The 15,490-nt window shown below is 40.4% G+C and overlaps 1 protein-coding gene across 10 annotated transcripts in view; it reads right to left on the bottom strand.

The window, feature by feature from the left end:
* Positions 1 to 7,430: 7,430 nt before the first annotated feature.
* The window catches only part of ubap2a (ubiquitin associated protein 2a), a 101,136-nt gene continuing 93,076 nt past the window's right edge, over positions 7,431 to 15,490 (bottom strand). For 9 of the 10 annotated variants that reach the window (XM_048528739.2, XM_048528749.2, XM_048528783.2 and 6 more), the window contains 4 exons: positions 14,337 to 14,444; positions 12,973 to 13,034; positions 11,158 to 11,346; positions 7,431 to 8,324 (listed from right to left, as the gene is read on the bottom strand). In XM_048528739.2, coding sequence (XP_048384696.1) covers positions 8,229 to 8,324; positions 11,158 to 11,346; positions 12,973 to 13,034; positions 14,337 to 14,444 — 455 coding nt within the window. In that variant the 3' untranslated portion in view covers positions 7,431 to 8,228. The remainder of the gene's footprint in view (positions 8,325 to 11,157; positions 11,347 to 12,972; positions 13,035 to 14,336; positions 14,445 to 15,490) is intronic. The other variant, XM_048528757.2, reaches the window with a different exon arrangement.

Below are 15,490 nucleotides of genomic sequence, written 5' to 3'. Positions count from 1 at the left end.
GGTGGATAGGGAGAGCCTTTTTCCTAGGATAGTGACGGCAAGCACGAGGGGGCATAGCTTTAAATTGAGGGGTGAAAGATATAGGACAGATGTCAGGGGGTTTGTTTACTCAGTAGTAAGGGAATGGAACGCTTTGCCTGCAACAGTAGGAGATTCGCCAACTTTAAGTAGTCATTGGACAAGCATATGGACGTACATGGAATAGTATAGGTTCGATGGGCTTCAGATTGGTATGACTGGTCGGCACAATATCGAAGGCTGAAGGGCCTGTACTGTGCTGTAATGTTCTATGGTAGAGTTCAGTCTGCAGTTTGAAAGAGAGAAGGCAAAAATCGGATATAATGATGTTACAGTTAAATAAAGGTAATTACAGGGGCATGAGAGGAATTGACAAAAATCGACTGGAAGCAGAGCCAAGCGGGGAAGACAGTAGACCAACAATGGCAGGAGTTTCTGGGTGTAATTGAGGACACAGTACAGAGGTACATCCCAAAGAAAAGAAAGACTATCCGGGGTGGGATTAGACAGCCATGGCTGACAAAGTCAGAAATGTATCAAAGCAAAAGAGAGAGCCTATAAAAGTGGCCAAGAGCACTGGGAAAGCAGAAGATTGGGAAGGCTGCAAATACAAACCGAGGATAACAAAGACAGCAATAAGGAAGGAGAGGATCAAATATGAAGGTAGGCTAGCCAGTAATATTAGAAATGATAGTAAACGCTTCTTTCAATAGATAAGAAACAAATGAGAGGCAAAAGTAGATATTGGGCCGCTCCAAATTGATGCTCGAAGGCTCGTGATGGGATAAGGAAATAGCTGAAGAACTTAAGTACTTTGTGTCAGTCTTCACAGTGGAAGACATGAGTAGTATGCCAACAATTAGGGAGAGTCAGGGCAGAGTCGAGTACAGTAGGCATTACAAAACAGAAGGTACTAGAAAAGCTAAAGGGTCTAAAAATTGATAAATCTCCTGGCCCTGATGGGCTACATCCTCGAGTTCTGAGGGAGGTGGCTGAGGAAATAGAAAAGGCTTTGGTTGTGATCTTTCAAAAGTCACTGAAGTCAGGGAAAGTACCAGATGATTGGAAAATTGCTATTGTAACCCCCCTGTTTAAGAAAGGTTCAAGGCAAAAGATGGAAAATTATAGGCCGATTAGCCTAACCTCAGTAGTTGGTAAAATTTTTGAATCCATTGTCAAGGATGAGATTTCTAAATTCCTGGAAGTGCAGGGTCAGATTAAAACAAGTCAGCATGGATTTGGTAAGGGGAGATCATGCCTGACAAACCTGTTAGAATTCTTTTGAAGAGGTAACAAGTATGTTGAACCAGGGAAACCGAGTAGATGTTGTTATCCATCAAGACTTCCAAAAGGCCTTTGATACGGTGCCTCACGGGAGGCTGCTGAGCAAGGTGAGGGCCCATGGTGTTCGAGGTGAGCTACTGGCTAGGATTGAGGATTGGCTGTCTGACAGAAGGCAGAGATTTGGGGTAAAAGGCTCTTTTTCGGAATGGCAACTGGTGACGAGTGGTGTCCCACAGGGTTCAGTGTTGGGCCGCAGCTGTTCACCTGGATGAAGGGAGCAGGGGCATTCTGGTGAAGTTTGCTGCTGATACGAAGATAGGTGAATAGGCAGGTAGTACTGAGGAGGTGGGGAAGCTGCAGAAAGATTCAGACAGTTTAGCAGAGTGGTCCAGGAAATGGCTGATGAAATTCAATGCGAGTAAATGGGAGGTTTTGCACTTTGGAAAAAAGAATACAGGCATGGACTATTTTCTAAATGGTGAGAAAATTTGTAAAGCAGAAATACAAAGGGATCTGGGAGTGTTGGTCCAGGATTCTCTAAAAGGTTAAACTTGCAGGTAGAGACTGTGATTAAGAAGGCAAATGTAATGTTGTCATTTAGAACACAGAACATAGAACAGTACAGCACAGAACAGGCCCTTCAGCCCACAATGTTGTGCCGACCATTGATCCTCATGTATGCACCCTCAAATTTCTGTGACCATATACATGTCCAGCAGTCTCTTAAATGACCCCAATGACCTTGCTTCCACAACTGCTGCTGGCAACGCATTCCATGCTCTCTCAACTCTCTGCGTAAAGAACCTGCCTCTGACATCCCCTCTATACTTTCCACCAACCAGCTTAAAACTATGACCCCTTGTGCTAGCCATTTCTGCCCTTGGAAATAGTCTCTGGCTATCAACTCTATCAATGCCTCTCATTAACTTGTATACCTCAATTAGGTCCCCTCTCCTCCTCCTTTTCTCCAATGAAAAGAGACCGGGCTCAGTCAACCTCTCTTCATAAGATAAGCTCTCCAGTCCAGGCAGCATCCTGGTAAACCTCCTCTGAACCCTCTACAAAGCATCCACATCTTTCCTATAATAGGCCGACCAGAACTGGACGCAGTATTCCAAGTGCGGTCTAACCAAAGTTTTATAGAGCTGCAACAAGATCTCACGACTCTTAAACTCAATCCCCCTGTTAATGAAAGCCAAAACACCATATGCTTTCTTAACAACCCTGTCCACTTGGGTGGCCATTTTAAGGGATCTATGTATCTGCACACCAAGATCCCTCTGTTCCTCCACACTGCCAAGAATCCTATCCTTAATCCTGTACTCAGCTTTCAAATTCGACCTTCCAAAATGCATCACCTCGCATTTATCCAGGTTGAACTCCATCTGCCACCTCTCAGCCCATCTCTGCATCCTGTCAATGTCCCGCTGCAGCCTACAACAGCCCTCTACACTGTCAACGACACCTCCGACCTTTGTGACGTCTGCAAACTTGCTGACCCATCCTTCGATCCCCTCATCCAAGTCATTAATAAAAATTACCAACAGTAGAGGCCCAAGGACAGAGCCCTGTGGAACCCCACTCACCACTGACTTCAAGGCAGAATATTTTCCTTCTACTACCACTCGCTGTCTTCTGTTGGCCAGCCAATTCTGTATCCAAGCAGCTAAGTTCCCCTGTATCCCATTCTTCCTGACCTTCTGAATGAGCCTACCATGGGGAACCTTATCAAATGCCTTACTGAAGTCCATATACACCACATCCACAACTCGACCCTCATCAACTTTTCTAGTCACATCCTCAAAAAACTCTAAGGTTTGTAAGGCATGACCTACCCCTCACAAAGCCGTGTTGACTGTATTTGATCAAGCTATGCTCTTCCAGATGGTCATAAATCTTATCCCTCAGAATCCTTTCTAACACCTTGCAGACGACAGACGTGAGACTTACCGGTCTATAATTGCCGGGGATTTCCCTATTTCCTTTCTTGAAGAGAGGAATTACATTTGCCTCTCTCCAGTCCTCAGGTACGACTCCAGTGGAGAGTGAGGATGCAAAGATCTTCGCAAGTGGGGAAGCAATTGCATTTCTCGCTTCCCAAAGCAGCCGAGGACAAATCTGGTCCGGGCCTGGCGACTTGTCAATCTTAATGTTTGACAAAATTTTCAGCACATCAGCTTCCTCTATCTCTATCCATTCCAGCATGCACACCTGCTCTTCAAAGGTTTCATTCACTACAAAGTTCGTTTCTTTCGTAAAGACAGAAGCAAAAAAACTCATTTAGGGCTTCTCCTACCTCCTCAGACCCCACGCACAAGTTCCCTATGCTATCCCTGATCGGCCCTATTCTTTCTTTGACCATTCTCTTATTCCTCACAAGTGTAAAATGCCTTTGTGTTTTCCCGGATTCCTTCTGCCAAGCCTTTCTCGTGCCCCCTCCTGGCTCTCCTCAGGCCATTTTTGAGCTCCTTCCTTGCCTGCATGTAATCCTCTCTAGCTGAACTTGACCCTAGCTTCCTCCACCTTATGTAAGCTACCTTCTTCCTTTTCACAAGAAGCTCCACCGCTCTCGTCATCCAAGGTTCCTTTATCTTACCCCTTCTTGCCTGTCTCAGAGGGACATATTTACTCATCACTCCCAACAACTGTTCCTTAAACAGTCTCCACATGTCTATAGTTCCCTTACCATGGAACAACTGCTCCCAGTCCATGCTTCCTAACTCATGTCTAATTGCATCATAGTTTCCTCTTCCCCAATTAAATATCCTCCCATTTTGCCAAATCCTCTCCTTCTCCATAGCTATGTAGAATGTGAGGCAGTTATGGTCACTATCACCAAAATGCTCTCCCACCACAAGATCTGATACCTGCCCCGGCTTGTTTCTGAGCACCAAGTCTAGAATGGCCTCTCCCCTCGTCGGCCTGTCAACCTACTGCGTTGGGAAACATCCTCGAGGGTTGGAATAAAAAAAAACAGCGATGTGCTTCTGAGGCTTTATAAAGCTCTAGTTAAAGAACAAAGAACCCTACAGCACAGGAACAGGCCCTCCGGCCCTCCAAGTCTGCGCCGATCAAGATCCTCTGTCTAACCTGTCATCTATTTTCTAACGGTCTGTGTACATTTGCTCCGTGCCCATCCATGTACCTGTGCAAATAGATCTTAAGACACTTATGCATCTGCGTCTACCACCTCCGCTGGCAGTTAGGCCCCATTTAGAACATGGTGTCCAATTTTGGACCCCACACCTCAGGAAGGACATACTAGCCCTGGACCGTGTCCAGTGGAGATTCACACGGATGATCCCCAGAATGGTAGGTTTAACGTATGATGAACGGCTAAGGATCCTGGGATTGTATTCATTAGTGTTTAGAAGGTTGAGGGGAGATCTAATAGAAATTTACAAGACATCATATGGTTTAGAAGGGGTGGACGCTAGGAAGTTGTTTCCGTTAGGCGGGGAGATTAGGACCCATGGGCACAACCTTAAAATTAGAGGGGGTAAATTTAAAACTGAAATGAGACGACATTTCTTCAGACAGAGAGTGGTGGGCTTGTGGAATTCATTGCCATGGAGTGCAGTGGAGGCCGGGACGTTGGATGTCTTCAAGACAGAGATCGACAAATTCTTGATCTCGAAGGAATCAAGGGGGTGGGGGAAGAGTGCAGGGAAGTGGAGTTGAAATGCCCATCAGCCATGATTTAAATGGCAGAGTGGACTTGATAGGCCGAATGGCCTTACTTCCACTCCTCTGTCTTATGGTCTATGGCAGGCTGCTACCACTGTGAAAAATGTTTCCCAAACTGGCCTTGAACCTCTTGTAATTGAAACTTCAAGCCTGCAAAAAAAAAGCCTCTGACTATCCACCCTGTCTATGCTGCTTATAAATTTTGTAGACCTCTGTCAGGTCTCTTCTTAGCCACTGTCTTTCTGGTGAAAACAATCCTAGTCTTTTTAACTTCTCCTCCTTATGAGCAACACACTGGAGACTAGGCAACATGCTGGTAAACCATTCCAGTGAAGGGTCTAGACCTGAAACATCAGCTTTCCTGCTCCTAAGATGCTGCTTGGCGTGTTGTGTTCATCTAGCTCCACACCTTGTTATCCTGGTGAACCTTTCTGTATTCTCTCTGAAGCTTCCACATCACTTGTGATCATCATATTTGGCACAAAATGTTGTTGTCAAATATCAGCCCAAGCCTGGATAATGTCCAGATCCTGTTGCATTTTGACCAGTTACAAATGGTGCTGAATGTTGTGCAATGATCAGCAAATTTCCATATCTCTGACCTTATGACAGAAGGAAGGTCATTGAAGCAGCAGCTGAAAATGGTTAGATCTAGGACACTACGCTGAAGAATTCCTGCAGAGATGTCCTGGAGCCACCCATATTCACTAATTCCTTCAGGGAAAGGAAACTGTAGCGTACTCAATTCAGTTGCATTTTAACTGTACTGGAAAATAGTAGTGCAAGCAATGAAGTTGTATCAGCTGCTAAAATAGAGTTTATGAACAAGACAAAACTGGAAAGAATTCCTTTTATGACTGGATAGCGCAGAACCTTGGTTACTTATGCCAACCTTCCTCTAGGGACAACAGCATAAACTTCTTGTGTTCAAAAGGGGGATTAAATAGCCAGAGAACAAACAAGGTTCAAGAGTAAATCAATATTTTAAGTATTTGCCTCATGTAACAGTCATGTGTGGTGATGGAAACTGGCTAACAAGATCTTACTATTATGAAAGAAATCAGAACATGTAAAAATAGACAATGTGACTCCTCAAGCCTGCTCCAGCATTCACTAAGATCATGGCTGTGGTTCAAATTTCACCTTCCATCTATCCCACAGTTCTATGAACATGTTCAATCACGATTAATTATGTTCCAAATTATACACAAGTCAATTTGTAGATTAAGACAGGCTTAGAATTCATCTACTAATAAACTAGAATAGCTTGTCAGTGTATTAAAATGATTCCAGAAACCATAATACATCAGTTCCCAAAGTCACCATGGTACAACTTGCCAGATTGGACGTAAGCAAATCTGAAGCATAGGTATTTAGTTAATAAGAAGTACAAACACAACTGCCTCTTCATCTGCAATAAATCAAGGTGGCCATGGCCAACAGAGTAAGATAATGACACGTCAATTCCAGAAATCTTGCTGTGCTTCAACATGTCAATTATTGTATAAAGATCACAAAATAATAAAATGGGCAACGGAGTTCGGCACAATTTGAAATATACAGTGGGTGGAGAGAGCGCTGTGAACAGAAATGGCAACAATGTAAGACACGAGGCAAGCACAGATTTCACCTGGAAGATGTCAGATCATCTGGTATACCTGTTACACCACTTAAGACAAGGTATGGGATTTCCATCACAGCTTTGCCCTCCATAATTATACAAACATACAAATTAGTCAGACTAGGTAACTGACTCCTCAAGCCCCAGCTCCACTCACCTGCTTGTCCTCTATAACCTACGTTCATAGTCAAGCATTTAGTTATAATCCTAGCCTCTACATGACTGCCATAACCATATTAAATTTCCCTCAAATGGGAGGCCCATTATGTTTTAATTTGTCTTTTAGTTTTATACCTTCCCAGAAGGAAAAACACCCTTTTTCATTCTTCTAAACTGCAATGAATACAGACCTAACCTTTCCTCCTAAGACAACCCCCTTCACCCAGGCAGCTTTTCTGAACTGCTCTGAACGCAATCAGCATCCCTTTTCAAATGGAGATCAAAACTGTACACAGTACTCCTGATGTGGTCTCATTAATGCCCTGTACAAGTGTAGCAAAATCTTGAATTTTAACATTTCAATCCCCACCTAAAAAATATTACACCCTTGATCTAACCAATCCTACATCCTTCAGCTTCAAGTTGAGTTACATAACACTAGGATAAAGAATCCCCTTTCATTTATCCTTACTATAATTTTCATTCGAGGGATTATAGAACTGATCTAAATCCTGAGCTTCCTTTGTAAAGTTTACTTACAAGTTCCATTTGATGCTGATTCTGCCTCTATAAATTGAGTTTAACTCCATTGACAAAAGGTAAATGACAAAAAAATTCCAGTATCTCAAGTGAAACAAATTATTTCAAAAAAATTCACACATTGTTTAATTGCTCAGAGCTTTTATTAGGTTTTCTTTGGGTTTAATAGGAAATTCAACTAAAATATTTACCATTCTGGCTCCTGACATTAACAGCAAAATTGATGGATGAGATGTTATATTGGAAGTAAAGATTTTCAAAACCACTAGCTCTGCTTACCACAGGCAAGAAGGGAAACATACCAAATAAATGTATCTAATTTAACATACTGGAGCCTGTGCATTGAAATATTAAATAAATACCAAGATAAATACAGTTCTTAGAAGGACAATGATTTCTTTTAAAAAAAATCTTGTTTCTGAACAGTTGCTTGAAAATCATCCACAGAATCAGGTGGCAAACTTAAAATCAAGATAGTCCAAGTTTGATTGATACAAAATTAATAGGATAGATCTAAAAAAAGTTATGCACAGAATCTGGATTTCTAAACTGCTACACCCCCACCCCTTTCCTGGAATTCTTCATAAACTGAATTAAAACAAAGGAAATCCCATTTTCAATACTGGAAAACACTGTCCATTTAGAAAGCCCACAGAGCTCAAACAAATATGCATTGTTATTGAGAGTTTATTAATCTCCCCCATGAAGAACGGCTTCAAGTGCAGAAACCACATCTAGGCTCTATTACATATACAAATACATACATAAATATATTACATACAACAGCAAATCAAAAGCAGGCAACTGTCACATTTAAGGTAATGTTAAGATTTTAGCTCCCCCTCCCCCCCCCAACACAGACATTTGGCCAACCAGTTTTTTTTCTTTCTTTTACCAGAAGGGGGCAACAACTTTCAGTTTAATTACCCCAGTAGGGAGAGTTGCCATAGTTGGGTTTGTTAACCTGAGACTTCTGTGGTATGCTGTTCTGCTGACTGCGCTGTCCAGATCCACCCTGCAAGTCAAAATAGAATTTAGAGCTTTCAAGGGATGATCTGATCAAAGCATTCAAGATTTTAACAAGTAAAAGGTAGGGGAGCAAAAGATAAACTATTTTCCTGTTTAGAGACAAGAGAACTAGGAGACAGTTTTAAAAAAAATTAAGACCAGACTGGTCAGAAGAGATGTTAGGGAGTACTTCCACACAAAAAGGGTGGCAGATCTTTTGAATTCTCTTCCATAAATAGCAGTGGGTGCTACATTAGTTATTAATTTAAGCAAGAGGTATAAGGGATATGGGCCAAAGTCAGGGATACGAACTTAGGCAACAGATCATGATCTCATTAAATGACAGAACAGACAAAGGGCTGGATGGCCTCCTCTTACTTTTATATTTAGTTAGGAAGTGAATTAACATTTGCAGTCAGAATTTGGGTCACTTTAACCATCCAACTAAGGTTACCTTAATTATCACAATTTCCCCTCACCCAAAGTTACTTCGTTTTGCAGGATGATCAGTCCACAGGTACTGCCAAACAAATGGATTTGAGATTACAATCAGATCTTATTGAGTGGCAGAAAAAACCTTGGGGGACTAAATGGCCTACACTGGCTCCTAGCTTTATATGTCTGCATCTTGATGAATGGGTGTTTAGGTCATGTTTTGTAATGTAAAAAGAAAACAATGCTACACCCAATCCTATTAACACTATAAATAACCTATAAAAAATGGTACAAGCTGTTCAGATATTCAAGAATCATTTTTAAAAGGCATCAACTATAACAGAGCGAAACATGAATAGGTTATTTAGAACTGAGCTAGATCATACCATGCAATAAGATCTGCCCAACAGGTGAACTGATTTCAAATGCTCTCAGTGGACGCTGATAATCACTCTGAAAATCCAAACAGGAAAAGCATATAAAAGGAAGTTTTTAAAAAATTTAGGCTCATGAACAGGAAAGTCCATATCAAGGTAAATAAAATAGATTTAAAACTAAAAAGTGACAAGTAGTGGTAATTTTTTTTTAAAAAGACTGCAGGATGGTGGAAAAGTGATAAGCCCCAAAGGATTATTGTTTGGATCACTGATCTTTTGTATAAAAAAATGACTTGGATATTGACAGCAAAATTTAAGTGTCAACAACACCAGATGTGTGTATGGCACAGGCACCAAATTGAATTCAAAACCGGGGACCTTTTTGTTTTAAGAAAGATGAGAAGAGAAAGTTTTAGCGACGACATGACAGGTAACATTTTTGTTTTTATTTAAAGAAACCAGTGGCTCCTATGTGGAAAAGACAGCCAGAGGAAGCAGTAGGTGTAGGTACAGTTACAACATTTAAAAGACATTTGAATAAGTCCACGAATAGGAAGACTTTAAAGGGATATAGGCTAACTGCAGGTAGCTGGGACTTGTTTAGTTTGGGAACATTGTTGGCATGGTCTAGTTGGACCAAAAGGTCTGTTTCCACACTATGACTATGAATGCTGGCATAGACAGGCTAACTGAATGGGCTGACCAAAGCAGGTGTGGAAGAGTGTATTCTGACAGAAAAGACAATAAATACAAAATGGTAGAAATTTAAAAGACAGCAAAGTCAAGGCACACGGAACTCTGAAGATATATAGGGGCTAAGCTTGTGGGATCTTCCATAGAAGGAAGTGAGTACAAAAGCAGGGTAACTATACTGAATCTATATAAACCCAATTATGGTCGCCACATTTGAAAGATGGAAAGTCCTTGAGTGCACAGTAGCTTTAAGAGAATGGTTCCAACAATGAAAAGTTTGAGCTGTATGGTTAGGTTGAAATAGTTGGACCTGTTCTCCATGGAGCAAAGGAAGTGGAATCTGAAACAGATGTAAGCAGTATTAGATTGACAGGTTTAGATATGGAAAAGCTGGTAGAAGGATTAGAAGACTCAAATTTAAGATTTTGCACTGAAGGCAAAAGGATTGAGGAAAAATGCTTTATTTAACAAAGCAGGCGATAATAACAGGTGAGAGTAGTGCAAGTAGAGATTAACAACAAAGCCTGGATGGGCATTTGAGAGAAATGTAGTAGTGCTATAGGGATAGAGCAAGAGAATTCGACCGAGTGGATTGCTTACAAAGACTACGTAAACATGGTGGGACTTTAACATCAATGGTAGTCTCACACATCCTAACTTGAGTTCATTCATGCTTAAAATAAGGCTCAATAGTCAAGTGACCTAGGTGGAACTCTAACCGAGCAATGAGTAGTATATTGTTGTCTAAGTGTCACTTGACAGGTCTCTTCACATTGCTGATTGCCAGCAGCAGACACTGCCTCTCAAATGTGCATAAAACTGGTTCAAAGAGGTGAGTTAAGGGAGGATTATTTTTGGTATCAATTGTAATGAACCCTATTTACTAAAGAAAGCCATTTACAACACTTGCAACCTCAGGAGGATGCCGAAATGGATAATTCACTTCACACTTCTGGCTGAAGATAGCTGGAAAACCTCTGGCCTAGTCTTTTGTGCTGACATGCAGGGCTCTTTGATCAATGAGGACATCTGTCAAGTCTCCTCCTCCTGCTACATGTTTATATGCAGCAAGACTGCAGAACTTTGATCCAGGCTGTTATCTTGGGATCACTCAGCTCCATTGACAGCATGCTAGCCTCTGCTGTCTGTTCTGCAAGCAGTTCAGTAATATATCTGCAATAGTCTGACATCACGTGCTTGGGTTGTCCTCTTGCTCTCTTCGCTGAAAAAGGATTGATGATAGTGGAAGGGGCATACCAGGCTTACAGATTGTTTGTGGATTTTTCGTAAAGATATTTAAATTGTGCATTTTTGTAGAAACGCTTTGTTTTTTACCTGATTATCCTGTTGCAGGTGATGATGTAGCATTTGAGAATGAGGCTGCTGGTGAGCTGACACAATGTGCAAAAATGGTGGAGCATATCCTGCAGCTGCACCAGGGTTTAAGGTTCCTGTTGCTCCAAGAGCCGATGGTAGATTGAACGGAGGTGGCGTACCAGCATGAAATCCTTGTTTGTCAAAAGACTACAGAAAATGTAGGAAATCAACAAAATAAAACTATAGTTTTTGGCAGTTCAGAACGTCAGCAACTTTGATGGATTAATTACATGAAATGAAAGAAGTTACAAAATTCAAACATTCATTGCTCATGAAAATAATCCTTCTGCTGTTTGTAGGACTCCTTCTCAATATCCAAATCCTTGCTACATTGTTCCCTAACAGCCCACCTCCATTACAGAGCTATCTAGAAATTATGACTCCAAGCTCCATAGCATTGACAACTTCAACTCAATCACTGAGCTGGATTGAGAGAAATTGCAAGCAAATATATTGTTGCCTTGTTAGTCATGAACTCTTAGATGCCATTATCCCAATACAGCATGCCCTGCCACTGCTGTTCTTTGTTGCTAGAATGACTTTAAATAAGAGCACATCGTCAACTGGCCCTTTTGAGCCCCACTCCCTCCATTCTAACTTGCATGAACGTAGTGCTAACCAACAGGAATCAGTCTGTTAAACTTGAGTTGTGAACTCTCCATAACCAGAACATCACTCGTCAAATAAGGAGACCAAAACTGCACACAATCCTCAAAGTGAGGTCTTACCAAGGTGCTGTACAATTGCTCTACACTCTAATCTGTCCACTATGTAGGCCAACATACCATTTACCTTCATCACCTGCTGCAAATAAATGCTCACTTGCAGTGACTAGTGTACAAGGACATCCGGGTCTCTTTTCACTTTTCCCCATTCCAAATATATTGCCAGATAATAATCTACATTCCTGCTTTGCTATCAAAGTGGATAAGGGATAACTTCACATGTTTATTCTGCCATGCATTTGCTCACTCACTCAACTTGTCCAAATTATACCAAAGCTTCTCTGCATCCTCCTTACATTTTTACCCTCCCATCCAGTTTATTTATAGCTTGAATTAAAATGAAGTGGTCATTAATGTTTGCTCACTAGAGAGCAAAAATGTTTTGCTGACCAGCCTGTTGACTTTTAATAGTGCTAGTTCTTGTAGCTGCTCACTTTAGCCAAATAGTCACTCTTAGAAAAAGTAATGCTATTTGAAATGCAACTTATTTATCTTATCTGTTGTCTTTAATCTTTACTTTCTCAGGCTTTATTTAAATGATCTTTACTTTGGATTTTGTAAGTTTACATGCATTACAAAAAAATATCAAATACCACTGACTCAAGCTTATACAAATAAAACAAGTGTTAAGGCTTTAAAAAATCTTAATATCTATAGAGTTCCTATTTTCAACAAATTCTAAACTTCTTACTCAGTTTGTGTTATAATTTGTAGCTAGGTATAATCAGGTACTGTACAACACTGCGTTGCTTCCTGGTTTAAGCAAAGATATGCAAGCCAACAAAATCACGTTCCATGCATATAGTCTTAGTTGGCAGCATGAAATGTATTTGTAATAACCGGCAATCTATTTTACACCATGACAGACAATTAACTTAAGTGAATGGGGAAAAGAAAACAGGCAGGACATAAAATTGGCTGCCAATTGTTGCTAGGGACTAATTTCAATCGCATTTGCTTCTGAAAGAAAGCTGTAAATCTCGAAGAACAAAAAAAAAATTGTTGGAAATCCACTGCATCACAAGCATCAGTGAAAATAAATATGCACCTGAGTCTTGTATACTGAGCCACTCAAATCAGGAACAATGTTAGAAGAGTTCACCGAAATACCTGTAACACAATAATTAATTCACTGTGATAATCAATAGTTTAAGTCAACTATACAAAATATTTTCACTTTAAAAAGGATAGTTTTCTCACTAGCCTGTAAATGAAGCCAGTCGTAAGGCACTCCAAATTTCACTTTACACCAACATTATAAAAGAGCTCTTAGCACAAGTGCACGAGTACAGGTAAATGATATTGCAGACAATGTGGACAAATAATACAAGTCGTGAAGGATTATTTCAGTTAAATTCTTTCTTTCTAATTAGTTACAACCAAGTTAACCAGTCCAAGAACACAGCTCTATACAACTTTTGTCAAACAGTCAGTCCTTAAGGTAAATAGTGTTCCTTTACATATTGAGAAGTTAGTTAGTTGTCATCTGCTGTTGGGCCTCTAATGAAGGCACTACAATCTACATATATTGTAGGTAATTACCAGGGCCAGCCTTTCCTGATGTATCCAATAATCATCTATACCTGCATAAAAAGACTGCAAGTCCCACACAACCCACATTCAATTCAATTCAATTCAATTCAATTCATTCTTAAACAATTTTGTAATCTCCATTTCTGCACAGTCCAGTAATACTACCTCCTTCCTTCCAAAGTTCGGCCATCGGCAGAGATATACAAAGGCAACAATGTGATTCTGATCTTTGCCCCATACCACAGTAAACACCGGGGTGCAACAGTCTAATTTGATAACCTAGCAAAATGCAAGTTAACCACCATATCATTTCATCTAATCACATTGTTGGAAAACTGACACTCGACAACATATCATCAGTGCTGGCTAGAAATGTAATACTTATCTGTTATACATTTCTCTAATTAACAATGATAGTTCTTTATTCATTCATAGGATGAGGGCATCGGTGGCTAAGCAACATTTACTGCCCATCCCTAATTCCCAGAGGACAGTTAAGAGTCAAACACTTGGCTGGTGGGTCTGGAGTCACATGTAGGCCAGACCAGGTAAGGATGGCAGTTTCCTTCCCTAAAGGACATTAGTGAACCAGATGGGTTCTTCCAACAATTGGCAATGAATTTATCAGACTCTTAATTCCAGATATTCATTGCATTCAAATTCCACCATCTGCCGTGGCGGGATTCAAACCTATGACCCCAGAATGTTATCTGGGTCTCCAAATTAACAGTCCAATGGTATTACCACTGAGGCCATCGCTTCCCCCTGCCCCCATACATAGCTAGACAACTCTCCCCATAGACAGAGCATGCCAGATTAAATGGCACGTGGTAGTTAGAAGGCTCGCTATACTAAACAGCATTGACCCACAAGCCTTACCTTTCCCTGGTCCAGCTGCAGCTGATTTGGTTTGTGCTTGAGTAGACCCACTATAGGCACCTTTGCTGTAATCTCCAGCTCCACCCCCTTGGTTTAAATCCTCATAACCTGTCAATCAAGAACAAAGTTAGACTACAGAATTTCTATTGCTAGAGCCTTGCTTTAATTGTGCCTTTCTGCAACTTTTTCTGCCTCCACAATGGAAGTTCTACTGCAGCTCTAAGTCCATTAAAAACAGCTGTCCTCTTAAGCACCACAACAACATCTCTCACGTCAGAAAATTAAGCAGCAATGGCCAAGAAAGAAAAAGCAAGTCTAACTCAATATATTAGCAGGCTTAGTACTACTGAATGCCTAAATAAACTCTTGAACAGTCAGACTAAAATAGTTCAAAAAGAATACAAAAGGAAATCTGAAGTATTTTGAAAATGGATGGTTTTAAAATAGAAAGCTTTTGTACATCTAAAGTTTGTGTAAAAATGCTTTCCAAGAAGTAATTCTAGCTTGCACAACTAGGTGGGGAGACTGTCCACAAATTGCCATGGTTACCAGAGACTAATAATTTAAACATCTTTGACTTCAAAGTTTCAATTTCCAGAATTTCAGAGAAACATCTACTTGTACATGAACCACAAGTGCGACATTTAAGACACTGTCAAAAATCTAATCTCCTAGCCAGTAATTAACTCATCAGCCCAACAGTAACATTTCATGTTCAACTGGTTACAGACTACATTTCAGTGGGTAACTTGAACTCTTCGTTAGGAGTACGACAATAGATTAAATAAGCAAGAATTTGCTAGAGAATCAAATCAAAAATATCAGCAAATGTACTCGCTCCTTAAATGGCCTTTCCATCAACTGCCACTCCCGATAGCTTTTAAAGGGTAGTTAAATAAATGCTTGAAGAATATGCAAGACTATGACTATCTATTTCGTGTTTGTTATTAATAACGCCTTTACAAGTCAAGTCTCACACAGATGCACTAAAATTTGGGAATCTAATTTTGATTCCAGTTGATAGACAAGACAGATTCCAGAACAAAAAACAGATCTTGATAGTTTTTTTTCTAAATTTGGTGATTACATATTCATGAGGCTACAGAAGTTCATCAACAAAATAGTTATTACACAAAAAAACAAGTTATATTTAC

Source organism: Stegostoma tigrinum, chromosome 1 (assembly GCF_030684315.1).
Source record: "Stegostoma tigrinum isolate sSteTig4 chromosome 1, sSteTig4.hap1, whole genome shotgun sequence".
Classification (NCBI taxonomy): domain Eukaryota; kingdom Metazoa; phylum Chordata; class Chondrichthyes; order Orectolobiformes; family Stegostomatidae; genus Stegostoma; species Stegostoma tigrinum.
This window is presented reverse-complemented; position numbering and strand designations above follow the sequence as displayed.